This window comes from Myxocyprinus asiaticus, chromosome 43, assembly GCF_019703515.2.
Source record: "Myxocyprinus asiaticus isolate MX2 ecotype Aquarium Trade chromosome 43, UBuf_Myxa_2, whole genome shotgun sequence".
Lineage (NCBI taxonomy): Eukaryota > Metazoa > Chordata > Actinopteri > Cypriniformes > Catostomidae > Myxocyprinus > Myxocyprinus asiaticus.
Genome location: NC_059386.1, coordinates 2,537,315 through 2,552,959, shown reverse-complemented (window position 1 = coordinate 2,552,959; position 15,645 = coordinate 2,537,315). Strand labels below are relative to the sequence as shown.

The following is a 15,645-nucleotide window of genomic DNA, read 5'->3' as shown; positions in this document are numbered from 1 at the left end:
CAAAGCTTGGTGACTTTAATTAGAACTTCCCAAGTAGAGTTTACTTTACAATACTCTGTTTTAAGCTAATTTTACTTTGTACTTTTTATTCAAGCAATGTATCACTGAATCAAGCTATGCTTTTAAAAGAGTACTGGCATTTCAATGCTTTTTTCTTTTTACATACTTATTCATGTACCACATGAAACATGGAAGTCTTCCACAGCAATGTTTAATCCATGATTAGACGGCTATTATTTTAATAACATTACCTTACTTAAATGATGACAGAAATAATAGCTAGTGCTGTGCACGCCGACCTGAACACTTTGTGCATAAAACACGATGACGGTAACAATCAACAGATAATTATTTATTTGTATTTTTTTTAATTGACAAATAATTTTGAGTAAAAGAAAATGAAACAAACTTCAAAAAACAAGAAGTTACCAAACATAACAACAAAATCAACAATAAAATTGGTGTAAATCGATTTGCAAACAGTGAAACTACGCAAGCTCATCAATTATTCAAGCCTGGTGCATGCTGGGAACACCAGCTTCTAAAAGTTAAGTAAAAGTTACTTATTTTATTTACTTGGGAAATGTACTCAAATAATCAAATAAATATGACAAGATTTTCTCCTTTAGGATTCATATATGAAGACACATTGTAAAAATAACAAACAAACGAATAATATTTACTTATAAGCTAGAGCATTAATTTTTACGTTTGAATTGAGTACAAATGTAGAATGACTTAATAGTAGTTCACACTTTAACTTATTAAATGTAAAAAATACTTAATCTTTTCTGCTATATTTAGTTCAACACAAAAGAATTTTTTTTCAGTGTATGTTTTCAGGTGGATGAATATTAATTCCTGCCCATACAGACCAGCCGCACCTGTTTGGTACTAATGACTTTGTATTTGTTGGTCACTAGATGGAGTGGGAGAACGTATTATTCAGCTATTTCAAAGCCAGTCCTTCAATTAGTGGAACACACCTGTTTGTAATTGAGGAAGTTCTTTTAAATGTTGTTTGTTCAACATCTTCTTGATGTCTGAAGAAGGCCTTGAAGGTGGCTGAAACGTCATGTATTTTAATCAAATACATTTGAAGCTCTAATTTAGCTTGTAAGTGTTAGCGTTGAACTACCTTCTTTTGATAGTATTGGGTAGTAAACATAAATGCACAACAGAAAATGGGGGTCTATATTAACATGTTTTGCAGACAAAACGTTGGTGGTACCAGATCCAGGAAAAGTTGTCTGGCCAAGAAACTGTGAAAAAGGGGCTCTAAACATGCTCTTAAAGCTGCAAGTGACATCATCTGGAGAGTCTGTAGATTTCCTGGAAGGAAATAAAGATAAAGAAACTGTCTATATAAAGAATGATGGACTGATAGAACATCAGATTTGGCATCAATTTCAACTGTAGGCCTAGTATAATTATCAATAGGGGTACTGGTGTCTGTGCAATAAACAATTTATTATTTTGGAGTGTTTTGCATGGAGTGTGAACGTTGTAAAATAGGCAGTACCTGCAATTTAAAAACCTTGAAATTCCTGTATGGATTCAGATGAAAATGTTTTTTTTAATTTTTTGTAAAGTTTATTTTACATAATCTTACCCATCAGTTTCTTCACCCTCTGATTATGTATATAACCTGTAGATGGAGATGAGATGCCATGTAGGCCTACAGTATCCAATGATACATACAGTGAGTGATATGCTGAGGATATGAAAACATAAGCAGTGAAAAGGGATGGAATCTAGTTTTCATTACTCAGTAACTTAGAATAGCTTACAACACCTTTTTCTAAATGAAGGAAGCACGGTACATTGGAAAAATAGTTGGGGATTGCTTCGGAAGTATAAAATAAATGCATCTAGTGCCTTTATTGTCCATTTATACTATTCTTTAAACAACAGCTTAGCTCCTTTCCTAGTAAGAAACCGGCTAATTTCTATATTTTAACGTCACGCGGGGTCATCACATGGTTCCCCTGCTCTCTCAAGACGCTCAAACCACAACACCCTGTCTACATCGGATGCCAGCGTCCGTCGCGCCGACAGTAAACGGGAGTCCAGTTCCATCTTGCACTACACACGCTGGCACTAATACTGCCAACAACACAAATAAACGGTTTAGAACGTTGTGTTGATGCATCCAGTGTAGACGGCCACAAGCCGTTGCGTAGCGTCGCATCAATAGACACGCCCGGTGTAGACGGTGTAAGACGTTCCATTAGATGGTAGTTTAGTCGGTCGGACGGCTAGGTTTTGGCACGGAGTTTCCGCCAGACGGGAAGCGCAAAAGTGTCCGGCTTGACGACTCTCATCTCAACTCCTACCAGCAAATCTCGCAGATCGGTAAATCGAGATGCAGTTCATGTCGACACACCTAAAGTGTTCTCGCTTATCTAGAATCCCTGCTGCAACGCAATTGGTTCTTTTTGGAAATATATTAGCATATTGGCTTCTGCGCGTGTCACTCACAGTGAGAGGCGTTCAGTTGTGAGACATAGGCTGCGTCCGAAAATGCTGCATACGGATGTAGGATGAAAATAAGGTGCTTTCATGCTGTTCTAAGACCAGTTTCATTAAGAGTTCTATTTATTCAAAAACTCTGTCGGTTAAGCTATTAACTGATTAGGCAACAAGTCAGCTGCCTACGTTTTCGGATGCAGCCAGAATGTGCAGCTGCTCTCGCGCTTATGAGATAGACAATGTGTGCTAGTGCTATAGAAGAGCACAGGATGTAATACAGTTTTCTTTTTATCTTGTATGATTTTTTTAACATTCATGTGCGAAATGCGGCTGTCACGGAAAGGGTGGACTATATGCACCATAAGCATTCTTCTGATATTCTACAAGACTACAGAAATCAGCAGAAGTGAAGAGCACCATGAAGCTGGATTGGCAAGGTATGGGGTTCTTCTGTTGTTAACGATACAGCCAATAATAGAGTAAATTACCTATAATCTATAATCTAAACACTAATTTATGTTTCTTTATTTAGTGCTTTATATTTCAAACCTCTTAAGTTTATTTTGGGTTTGGTATTGTCCATCCTAAATTGAAATTAGGACGAATTCATTTGTTTGATCTGAATTTGCTATTTCATTCCCCCGCATGCTGATCACACACAGTATTTTTTCTTACAATAATCTTGATTTCTTAGCGTAGATAATCTAAACTCTTTATTCTTATTTAGCCCTTCAGAATTTATGTTTGTTATTTTCCGCAAATGAGCTTTCTTAGATCAAGCAGTGGTCTATCGTCTTTACTGTCCTGAAAAGATAAAATCCTTCCATCAACAATCGTTCACAAATGTGTTTAAAGTCTTGCTTTATTTAGAAGTGCAATGCTTAGGCTTATATTTGTTAGTAACAAAACCCTGTGAGTGTCATGAAGTCGGGGGTTTTGAAGATGAACTGATCTTTTAATTTCATATTTTTATTTTGTTGGATGTTTAAGTTTGGAACAGGTAAATTCAGTTTATTCACGGAAGTCGTTTTTTTTTTTTCTTTCTTCTTCCAGAAACAAAACATGGTCAAGTTCATACTTGTTCATATTTTAGCTTTGCTTTAGATTTCAAGGAGAGCATTGTTTTAGTTTTTTCGTAACGGTTCGGTCACACATACTGAGTTTATTGAATTTGATTTTAATTCAGTGCAAAAAGGATGTTACAAACATATTTCGATAGAGAATCTACTATTTATGGTTTGAGTTTGACTTTTTGTGTGTAAGAGAGGGAGTTGTGTGTAAGTGAGTAAGCGAGGACAGCAGACAACTTTTGCTCCGAAGATGTGGTTTCCTTTTTTCATGTGCAAACTCACTGTGCATGATTGAAAAACAGAAGCGGAAAAGCCGTGGTGAATGTCAACTGTGTCGATTCTGCTGATGAGTTTCGATTTGATTTTATGTGATGTAAACCTTTGGTCATCAAGAAAAAAATGCCTATATTTTGGCTTGCAAATCATAAATGCACAAAGCATGTTATTTTATTTTATTTTTATGGAAACCTGTGCTGAGATGGTTGTTCATATCAGGGGTGGGCGATATGACCGATATTCTATATCGCAGTATAAGTAATTTTATATCAAGGTAATGGTATCAGTTTTTTTCCCCCTTTTGGAAAGTAAGCAAAATTTCTTATTAAATAAATATCCATGTGATATTGATATTTAAAAAAAGTTTTGGTTGATTTTATATATTAGTCTCCCAGCAAACCCAATTACGTTGTAAAAAAAGGGTCAACTGTATTATAAAGACAGGTTTGAATGTGCTCTCAAGATTTCATAAAGGTTTTTATGAAAGTCAATTTGGTGCATGTTGTCACATATCAGACCAGGTTCTTACATGTGTTTTGCATGCCATAAATGTATATAACCTACAATTTATCAATTATAATATTTGTTGGCCAATGTTTGTCAATTTTGTTGCTTCATGAATCTTTTTGTCCCTCAATTGTTTTGCTGTTAAGATTTTCCAGAAAAAACTATATTGGCTGTTTAATGCAGGCATAGTTTTAAAGGGAGGTATACACTTATTAAGCAATTTATTAGGAACACTATGGTCCTAATAAAGTGCCTGACGTGGTCTTCTGCTTTTGTAGCCCATTCGCCTCAAGGTTCCACGTGTTAATAATAATAATAAACTTTATTTTACAGAGCGCCTTTAAAAGCAGCTTCTCAAAGCGATGTACACAAAATAAGCAGTACATAGCACAATATATATAAAAAAAAATACTAAATAAATAGAAATAAGAGCAAGCAATAAACATCAGCAAGCAAATGCTAGTTTAAAAAAGTATGTCTTGAGTTGAGCTTTAAAAAAATCATAGGTCTGAGCTTCCCTGTTCTAGAGGAAGAGAGTTCCAAAGGGTAGGAGCATAGACAGAAAACACCATGTCACCCATAGATTTTAAGCGGGTTTGTGGAACAGTCAACAAATTAGACTGTGAGGAGCGCAGTCTGCGATTTGGGGTGTAAGGGATTAACAATGCAGATAAATGAGGAGCCAAGCCATGTAATGCTTTGTATGTCAGCATCATAACTTTAAAATCGACAAGGAAACCGACCGGGAGCCAGTGCAAAGACTCTAATACAGGAGAAATGTGATTGCATGTCCTGGTCCCAGTCAGGATCCTGGCGGCAGAGTTTTGTACATATTGGAGCTTATTGAGTGTGGATTTAGAAACTCCGGCTAAAAGGGTGTTACAGTAATCTATCCGAGAGACAACGAATGAGTTTATCAGCTTTTCAGCTACAGAGAAATTTAGCATAGGGTGCAATCTTGCTATATTTCTGAGGTGAAAAAAGGATGCTTTAAAAGTACTCTGTACAAAAGAATCAAATGCAAGACTGGTATCAAAAATGACTCCAAGGTTCCTCAATTTACTCTGAGTCTCCAAAACACAGCCATCAACAAACAGAGACAAAGAACCAGCTTTGAGAATTTGATGACGGGAACCTATAAGCATAACTTAGGTTTTACCGCTATTCAGGCAAAGAAAATTATTATTCATCCATGTTTTTATCTCAGAAAGAAAACAAACATCAAGGTTTTCACCAGATTTTGAGTGTATATAGATTTGGGTATTGTCAGCATAAAAGTGATAATAGAGGCCGAGCGATTGCAGCAGATGCCCAAGTGGAGATAAATAAATATTGAAAAGTAAAGGGCCCAAAACTAAGCCCTGAGGAACACCAGTGAGCACAGAACTAATGTCAGACCTGTAACCACCCATAGAAATAAACTGGGAACGGTTAGTAAAATAGGATTTAAACCAGTTTAAAACTGTCCCCGACACAACAAAAACTCTTTCAAGGTGGGTAAGTAAAAGACCATGATCAACAGTATCGAAGGTGGCTCTAAGATCAAGGAGGATGAGAATGGAAATTGCTCCTGAATCAGAAGCCATCAACAAGTCACTGGTAACTTTGACCAAAGCCGTTTCAGTGCTGTGAAATTTACGAAAACCTGACTGAAGGGGTTCAAAGAGCTTATTAATTGTAAGAGGATTACACAGTTGAGATGCAACAACACGCTCAAGTATTTTTGCCAAAAATGGAAGATTTGAGATGGGACGAAAATTATTCAAATCATCCAGAGCTGCATTTTCTTTTTTTTTTTTTTTTTTTTGGCACAGGTGTTACAGCAGCAATCTTTAATGCTGCTGGAACAACCCCAGACTCCAACGAATCATTTATAATAGGAGCGGCAGCCAAACGCGCCGGTGTACCCTATGCATTCTGCATTCTGAGATGCTATTCTGCTCACTTCAATTGTACAGAGTGGTTATCTGAGTTACCGTAGCCTTTCTGTCAGCTTGAACCAGTCTGGCCATTCTCCGTTGACCTCTCTCATCAAGGTGTTTACATCCACAGAACTGCCGCTGACTAGATGTTTTTTGTTTTTGGCACCATTCTGAGCAACTCTAGAGACTGTTGTGTGTGAAAATCCCAGGAGACCAGAAGTTACAGAAATACTCAAACCAGCCCGTCTGACACCAACAATCATGCCACGGTCTAAATCACTGAGATCACATTTTTTTCCCCATTCTGATGGTAGATGTGAACATTAACTGAAGCTCCTTACCAGTATCTGCATGATTTTATACACTGCACTGCTGTCACACAATTGGCTGATTAGATAATCACATGAATAAGCAAGTGCACATGTCTTCCTAATAAAGTGCTTAGTGAGTGTAGGCCTGTAGGCCAAGACGTTATGGTATGTGGCTATACAAGAACTGACTTGAGGAAATATTCACTGTAGTAAAAAGTGTGACAGCTAGCCCTGGTCTCCCCTATACTAGCAAACAAACAATAGACAAGCTTAACCAGTCTTAAAGTTAATGCACTTTAACAGAAATGCTACACTTTAAAATATAAAAATTGTTGATAAATTGTATTAATTTGAGCATTTAACATTCATTTCTTAAGAGACATTCCTTACACTTGCAGTATTACCATGTGTACCATGTCCCTGAGTAATATGTGCATAGAGTTGAGTGCATAAGTTTGCATGCACCATGAAGAATCGGCAAGATGTTTATCATTTTAACAAAAAAGATCTAAAAAAAAATTGCATAGTTTTTTTTTTATTTAGTACTGCCCTGATTAAGCTAATAACAGATATTTACATATGTTCCACAAGACAAAATAACTGAATTTACACAAATGATCCTGTTCAAAAGTTTACATCCCCTTGGTTCTTAATGTGTGTGTTGCTTCTTTGATGATTAATAACTGTTTGTGCTTTTTGTGATAGTTGTGCATGACCCCCTGCTTTGTCCTGAGCAGCTACCCACTTTTCTTAAGAAAAATCCTCCAGATAATGCACTTAGTATTAAGGTTTCCCAGGATCATCTGCACATTTGAGTTCTTCCCAACAGTGGCTATAAGATGAACAATTGAAGGACTTGAACACAGCTATTACAAAAGTTAGAAACACTCATTGATGCTCAAGAAAACAACACAATATTAAGGAATGTAAATTTTTTAACAGGAAGATTTGTGTAAATTCAGTTTTGTCTTGTGGAACATATTTAAATATGTTATTAGCTTCATCAGGGCAGTACTAAAAATGATCTTTTGTCTCTTATATTTGTATAGATTCTAAAAGGGGCATGCAAACTTATGCACTTAACTGTACATCTAAGTCTGAGGGGCACATAAAATGCAGCCATCCATTTACAGTCTGGTGTGGTGTAGGTGGAACTGGAACAGGCTTCTGTCCATATGGACATCATCTCTTGTGTTTTCTATGTCCTCGTGAACTGGGAGCTTACAGCATTCCTGAAATACAACCAATAAAATTCAATTATCAATAATGGTTATTACAAATGTATCTTAGGGCTTTAAAACTGATAATATGCTCATTTTGGCCACAGTGGTGAACATTATTTAATCTACAAAATTTAAATTTAAACAGTATTTGAGAGTGTAATGACAGTTTTAAAGTCTATTCATCTCTCTGTGGCACCTGAATGTCATGGAACATGTGTGAGCGGCAGTCAAAATGAACAGACACTTTACTAAAGTTAACATTTAGAAAATATGTAAGTGATTATTGTGAAGTTGACCGTTTTGAACTTGCTAATTTAAAACAACTAAAATGGAACTTTAAAAAGTTTCCACAGATTTACCAGATATTGCCTCAGGGAAAACTACCAGTGCAAAAAGTTACCAACACAGCTTTGATCTTGTTTTTAAAAAACGTTAAAAGACAACAAATTACTCTAGCATAACTTTAAAGTGACATTATTAAGGTTAGATGGGCAAAAAACTACGACAAAAAAAATAAATATAAAAAAAAAAATAGATTTATGTAGCCTACCTTTTCCTCAGTGTCCCGGTGTTGTGCCGAAATCGGTGACCTATCGAATCTGAGGCCATTGTTCAGTAAGTTTTCGTGTGAGAACGCGTTTGGTGCTCGTGCTCAGTGAGTGTCACCGCGCGCGGACAAGTGACGTGAGTATGGAAAGCCAAGAGGATCAGAATTCACGTGTTTTGTATCGCCGTATTAAGCTTTGAAATGCCGTTTTCTAAACGCCGTAAGGCGTTAAGTAAACGCGCGTTATTTTAGCGCATCACGTACCTTAATTAGCGCATTCATTTGCTCATGTACATAACTTCTCCTCTATCGCGTTTGAGGTATCTATGACAAGTCGGAGGATTCAAATCATTAACGGCAACGATTTATTTTGTTTCACAGTGCAAACGCACATTAAATGACTGCACCCGACTTTTGTTGACAGATAATTCAGGACCTGATGTCATTTCTGTCATCATTTAATAGGTAAGGATTTTGTCTCCGCTGTCCAAAACTGTTTATTCAACTACTCACACAGAATTTGACTGAGGGCTTGAGTACAGGTTTAACAGCTAGGTGACTAACTAAGCTGGCTATTGGTTTTCACAAACTTTGCAAGCTAACTAATGTAGCAAATTCTTTCAAAACTTGAAAAAAAAAAAAAAAAAACATACTTAGTGATTCCAAATTCCTGAAAAGTTGTGTGTGTGTGTGTTGCAAGTATTGGAAAAGCATTGATGTACTCATTCTCATAACTATTTTTACATTTTCAGAATTAAAACCATGCATAGGAGTCTGGCGTGGGCAAGGGGGAGGCTTATAAATGCTTAAGCTGCAGATAAAATAATCCATGTTATAACAAAGTTTATTCAGATGGTTCAGAATTTTGACAGGAGAACACATGAAGGGAAATGACATCACACTGAAATGAAACTCATTCAAAGATTAAAATAAAAAAGCTTTTCTTATTGAGGTTGTTCTGAATAGTAATTATCGAGACATTCATAATATCATTCAAAAATCATCCAGTTCATGGAATAATTACTTAGTTTGCTTTGCTACTTACTCAGTAGTCTAAAACAAAGCATGGCAGAATAATATTTCTTCAGACGGATCTGGGTACCGACCGCCATTGGTTAGTAGTGGATCACAAGGTGCACCATCTTCTGCCATTACTCGGAGTCAGCTGTCATTTGAGAGGTCTTGAATGTTACAGTACCACAGATGGCAGATACTCTCCACACATCTTTATCTACAATCAAAACACGATTAAGGTAAGTTGAAGGACATCAGGCCCTAAATTATCTGTCAACAAAAGTCGGGTGCAGTCATTTAATGTGCGTTTGCACTGTGAAACAAAATAAATCGTTGCTGTTAATGATTTGAATCCTCCGACTTGCCGTAGATACCTCAAACGCGATAGAAGAGTTATATACATGAGCAAATGAATGCGCTAATTAAGTTACGTGAGGCGCTAAAATAACGCGCGTTAACTTAACGCGTGACTGCGTATGGCGTTTATGGAACGCCTAACGCTGTTTACTTAATGCCTACAGCGTTTAGAAAACGGTGTTTCAAAGCTTAAAACAGCGATACAAAACACTGAATTCTGACCCTCTTGGCTTTCCATACGCGAGAAACGCGCGTCAAGAGGCGGGGCTGTTAAATGTGAACAGATTTCTTAAAGAGGCATGCTACAACAAGCAATCCATATACCATTGTGTTTTACTTTTAACATTGGTGTTCTTAATTACTTGTATTCCATTTTTTTTTTATTGATTATTTGTGCAAGAAACACATGTATTTGTAATAGTTGTGTTATTGTCTTTGTTCTTCGTCTTGCATCTATTCATATTTATTCTCAACTAAGTGTGTCTAATGTTCACCAAACTTATTCAGGTGATGTCTAATCTCTTCAGTGTTATCCTCTAAAATATATATTCTTATGGTATATGATGAAGTATAGAGAAATGGCGGGGTCACCAAATCTGACAGTACGTTAGAGGTTACCGAAATCTTGTTTTATTTTTATTTTTTTTTAATTTTGTGATTTAACATTTTTATTGATTCACATAGAAAACACAAAGCAAAACATATATACATGGAATCAACATTTACATTTAACCTACACCACTATCCCTCCCAATCCCCAACCCCACCCCGAACCCCAACAAACACTCCCGTGGTCACATGAGCATATACACACAAAAATAAATAAAATAAAAATATAATAATCACACACATCTACATCTAAACCTCTCCGCTTCCTCTCCCCAAGAGCCCTCCATGAACGGCAAACACTTGCCCATTTTCCAACAAACAAATCCAAATTACCCAGTCTACTAAATACCACTTCCTCTGGGCCTGGGTAGCTCAGTGAGTAAAGACGCTGACTACCACCCCTGGAGTTCGTGAGTTCAAATCCCAGGGCGTACTGAGTGACTCTAGCCAGGTCTCCTAAGCAACCAAATTGGCCCGGTTGCTAGAGAGGGTAGAGTCACATGGGGTAGCCTCCTCGTGGTCACTATAATGTGGTTTGCTCTAGGCAAGGCCTTAATTACCTCGCCAAGCTCCCCCAAGATTATCTCAGAATCAAGATGATTTTTTTTTTGCTCAGTCATCAGTTTAGGGTGTTCTAATGGTTCCACAAAGTTTGTAATATCTTCATCAGTAGACAAAGACGTAGAACTATAGAGATCATGATAGAATTCTTTAAAAGCATTATTAATATCAATGGCCGAGGTAAATATTTCACCACAAGCAGATTTCACTGAGGGAATGGTAGAAAAAGACTCTCTCTGCATTATGTATCTAGTCAAAAGCTTCCCTGCTTTGTCCCCCAACTGAAAGTATGATTCTCTTGCCCTGAATAGCCAAAACTCCACCTTCCATGACAAAATAGTATTATATCTGTATTCGGGTCAATTCGGGCCATCAGATGACATTCGGCGCTTCAGCTCTGCCTCGGCACTTTTAATATTGCCTTCCAAATCCACGAGTTCTTGTGCTTTGGATTTTTGGATGAATGAGGCATACTGTATGATCCGACCCCTAAGAACTGCCTTAAGTGCCTCCCAAGCCATACCGACAGAGGATACTGAGGACCTGTTGATCTCCTATAAACATTGATTTCAGCCTTTAAAATTTGTTGAAATTCAGGATTTTGCAAAAGGGATACATTAAAGCACCAACTATATGATTTGTTTTTCTCCATATGTGGCAACATCTCTAAACTCACCAGGGCGTGATCTGAGACTAAGATGTTTCCAATTGAGCAATCAACAACAGATGAAATAAAGGATTTGGATATTTAAAAAAAATCTATTCTAGAATAAATCTTGTGGACTGATGAAAAAAATGTATAGTCCCTACCAGATGGGTTCAAAAGTCTCCAAATATCTGTAAGACCAAGATTTTTACACATCCTGTGAAGCGTCAGTGTTGCTCTAGGGGGCTTACACACTTTTGCTTCACTATGATCAAGGACTGAGTCCATCAAAAGATTAAAGTCTCCTCCCAATATTATATCACGAGGGGTGACAGCAGCTTGAAACATCCCTTCAGGATTTATAAAAAAGCCCTGATCATCAGCGTTAGGTTCCTAAATATTAGTCAAAATCAACCTTTGCCCCTGAATTTCTGCTAAAACAATAATGACTCTTCCTAATTTATCTTTAATCTGTTTGAGACATTTGAAGTGTAGATGTTTACTTATCAATGTAATGACTCCCCTGCTCTTACTTGAGCCAGCACTACAGAAAACATGTCCACCCCATATCTTCCCAAATTTTTCAGCTTCCTGCGGGGAAAGATGTGTTTCTTGAAGAAACACCATATCATATTTCTTACATTTAAGAAAAGAAATAACCTTCCTTCTTTTTATGGGGTGCCCCAGTCCATTCACATTCCACGTGGAGAGAGACAATCCACTCATATTAATATTTGACATTTTGACATATTAGAAAAAATAAATTGTGTCAAAAATAAAATTATAAAGACCACATTCCAAAATTAGTGCCACAGTCAGACCCCGAACTTCCCCCAGAACTATATAAACAGAAAAATGACCATACAAACAACCGGCGTCCATCCCTCTAAACTCAAACAGTCCATGTACGCCTACGAGAGTCACCGCGACAACTTTGCCATCAGATTGCTCAAGTCTGGTGTTCCTGTACAAATTTTGTGTGACAGAATTACATAACAGAAAATAATCTATAAAACAAACTTTATCCAATAGGAGGCATAAGCACAAAGAACAAGCAGATTCATCCACAACTGTCCCGAAGAAGTGTTATTCCACAAAACAAACTCTAGCTGCTAGGCGGAACCAGCACAAAAAGAAACAAAAAAGGGGCTCAAATTCCTTGGACAGCCAAGTGTATTTACAGCAAGACAGCTCACTCAGGGGCTACATGAAAAACATCAAATGGCTTACCCCAATGCCTCTATGAATGACAATGCTTGTTGGGGACATGTAAATACTTTGCGGCCATCCTTAGTATCTATTCTCAATTTGGCCGGGAACATCAGAGCAAAAGCGACTTTCCGTTGATGTAAGAGTTTCTTGCATTCCTTGAAACAATCACGTTTCTCTCTTGTCGAATTCGCAAAGTCCGGAAACAAGAAAATGTTGTGATTCTTCCAAGAAAGCTTTCCTTTGCTCCTCACCTCGCGTAACATGAGATCTTTATTGGATGATCTCAGAAATTTGGCCAGAATTGATCGGGGCCTGTCTCAACTCAGAGGATCTCCGAGCCGGAAAACTGTGAGCTTGCTCGATTTCCAGCTTATGGTCTGTTATGTCAAGCAGACTCGGGAAGAGCTCGTCTAGAAATTTCACCATATCTCGGCCCTCCTCATGCTCAGGAATTCCAACAATTCGGATGTTATTTTGCCAGCTATGATTCTCCAAATCCGATGACCCCAGATAATCTATCTGTCTCTCGACATCCCCGATTCTTGTAACCAACTCAGAGAATTGCGTTTCCATCGCAGTAATCAATCGACGTATTACGGCAAGAACATACTTTCGTCAGCATTACAGACAGTATTACAGTTGATGTTGAATTTCTCCCGCCACACTGTCCAAACTGTGTCCCTGGTTTGCAGGCCTGTCAGAGGTTTCAGCTTGAGCACGTAATTGTCTTTTAATATCTCCAGAGCCCGAGGATTTTGAATTCTTTGCCATGATGAATTCAAAGAACAGATATGTAGCAGGGTGTATCGAATCTCACCAGTTTATGACATAAAAATAATTAAAAACTAGCAAAGAGCGCAGAGCTCGCCGTTTACACATCCGCTCCTTGCATGGCGTCATGTGACTGCCCCTGTTCCATTGTTAATGTAAGCCAAAGTATAGGCTATTTGTCAGATAAACTTTCCTTGTAGGAACGTTCTTCTTATGGAGGGAAGATTCACACCTTGAAAAAATACATCACTCCCCCAATTCAGAGTGATACATAAGTGGGACAGTTTGAAGCTAATGTTTCAAACCACACCTGAGATAGAGACCTTTTCAGTTTCATTTTAGGAAAATAAGGGGTTCAGTACATTTCTTTACACCATGTATGCTATTTGAGATTTAAGTAATCCATTTGTAGCAGGGGACAACCGCTGTAAAAAAAGTAACATTTTATGCCTACAGCAATGTGTATAAAAATATTTAATTATTGAATTATATGATAAAATGCACTTAATTTATTTTTGGTTTACGACTTCATTGCATCTGTTGTAAAAATATATTAACTGGTAACACTTTACAATAAGGTTCCATTTGTTAATGGTTGTTAACAACATCACACGCCATACAAACTCCAGCTTAGTGAATAGTTTTTTTTCCGGTTATTTACACAGACGCTAGTGCATATTGCTAATTATTTTAGTTCAAGATTAAAGCAAACATATGAGTAAGTTGTTCTCACAACAAACTTGAATAATAAGTATAAGTGGTGTTTTTAGAAGCAAAATGAAAGTGAAACATCTGAAACACTTGGATCCCATATGCCATAAGCGCTCTCCACTGACAATGTCATGCAGCGATGACTTGAAACATTTTGGAAGTTAAGATAAAATCCAGTGGAGAGAGTCTTTTTCAACAAGTTTTGGAAGTTAAGATAAAATCCAGTGGAGAGAGTCTTTTTCAACAAGTTTTGGAAGTTAAGATAAAATCCAGTGGAGAGAGTCTTTTTTTACAAGTTTAAGGAATGTGTTGGATAAATTTATTTCCGCCAAAGTCATCTCAATGTTGGCTCCTTTCAGAAGAATCAGAATCATTTGCCAAATATGCTTACATATACAAGGAATTTGTCTTGGTGACAGGAGCTTCCAGTGTACAACAATACAAAAACAGCAGCAAGACATAGATAATAATACAAAATAAAAAATAATTATACACATACGTACATACACACACAGACACATGCATACATACACATACGTAGTGCAAATCTAATACAAATCTGTTATGTACAGTGCAAAATACAAATCTGTTATGTACAGTGCAAATGTTTTTTTGTTTTTTTAGAGGAATGAAATGGCAGAAGAGGTTGGATGTGTTGGATAAATATAAAAAAGACTAAACTGTGTATTGCACTATTGCTCAATGGGGCAATTTAACTGTTCATGAGATGGATAGCCTGAGGGAAAAAACTGTTGCTGTGCCTGACGGTTTTGGTGCTCAGAGCTCTGAAGCGTCGGCCAGAAGGCAACAGTTCAAAAAAGTAATGGGCAGGGTGAGTGGGGTCCAGAGTGATTTTTCCAGCCTTTTTCCTCACTCTGAAAGTGTATAGTTCTTGAAGGGGGGACCAGGGGGCAACCAATAATCCTCTCAGCAGTCCGAACTGTCCTTTGTAGTCTTCTGATGTCTGATTTCGTAGCTGAACCAAACCAGACAGTTATTGAAGTGCAGAGGACAGACTCAGTGACTGCTGAGTAGAACTGTATCAGTAGCGCCTGTGGCAGGTTGAACTTCCTCAGCTGACGAAGGAAGTACAACCTCTGCTGGGCCTTTTTCACAATGGAGTCAATGTGTGTCTCCCACTTCAGGTCCTGTGAGATGGTAGTGCCCAGGAACCTGAATGACTCCACTGCTGCCACAGTGCTGTTTAGAATGGTGAGGGGGGTCAGTGTTGGGGTGTTCCTCCTAAAGTCCACAATCATCTCCACCGTTTTGAGCGTGTTCAGCTCACGGTTGTTTTGACTGCACCAGACAGCCAGCTGTTCAACCTCCCTTCTGTATGCAGACTCATCGTCATCTCGGATGAGGTCGATAACAGTGGTGTCATCTGCAAACTTCAGGAGCTTGACAGAGGGGTCCTTGGTGATGCAGTCATTGGT

At 37.7% G+C, this 15,645-nt stretch overlaps 1 protein-coding gene and 1 long non-coding RNA gene across 3 annotated transcripts in view; one reads left to right on the top strand and one right to left on the bottom strand.

Moving 5' to 3' along the window:
• Positions 1-339: 339 nt before the first annotated feature.
• LOC127433389 (uncharacterized) lies at positions 340-8,465 on the bottom strand. The gene is made up of 3 exons (XR_007895880.1): positions 8,332-8,465; positions 7,690-7,790; positions 340-1,332 (listed from the first exon to the last, which is right to left on the bottom strand). It is a non-coding gene; the product is annotated as an uncharacterized LOC127433389 (long non-coding RNA).
• st8sia4 (ST8 alpha-N-acetyl-neuraminide alpha-2,8-sialyltransferase 4) overlaps positions 1,326-15,645 on the top strand; it is a 98,205-nt gene continuing 83,885 nt past the window's right edge. For both annotated transcript variants that reach the window (XM_051685231.1, XM_051685230.1), the window contains exon 1: positions 1,326-2,909. In XM_051685231.1, coding sequence (XP_051541191.1) covers positions 2,770-2,909 — 140 coding nt within the window. In that variant the 5' untranslated portion in view covers positions 1,326-2,769. The remainder of the gene's footprint in view (positions 2,910-15,645) is intronic.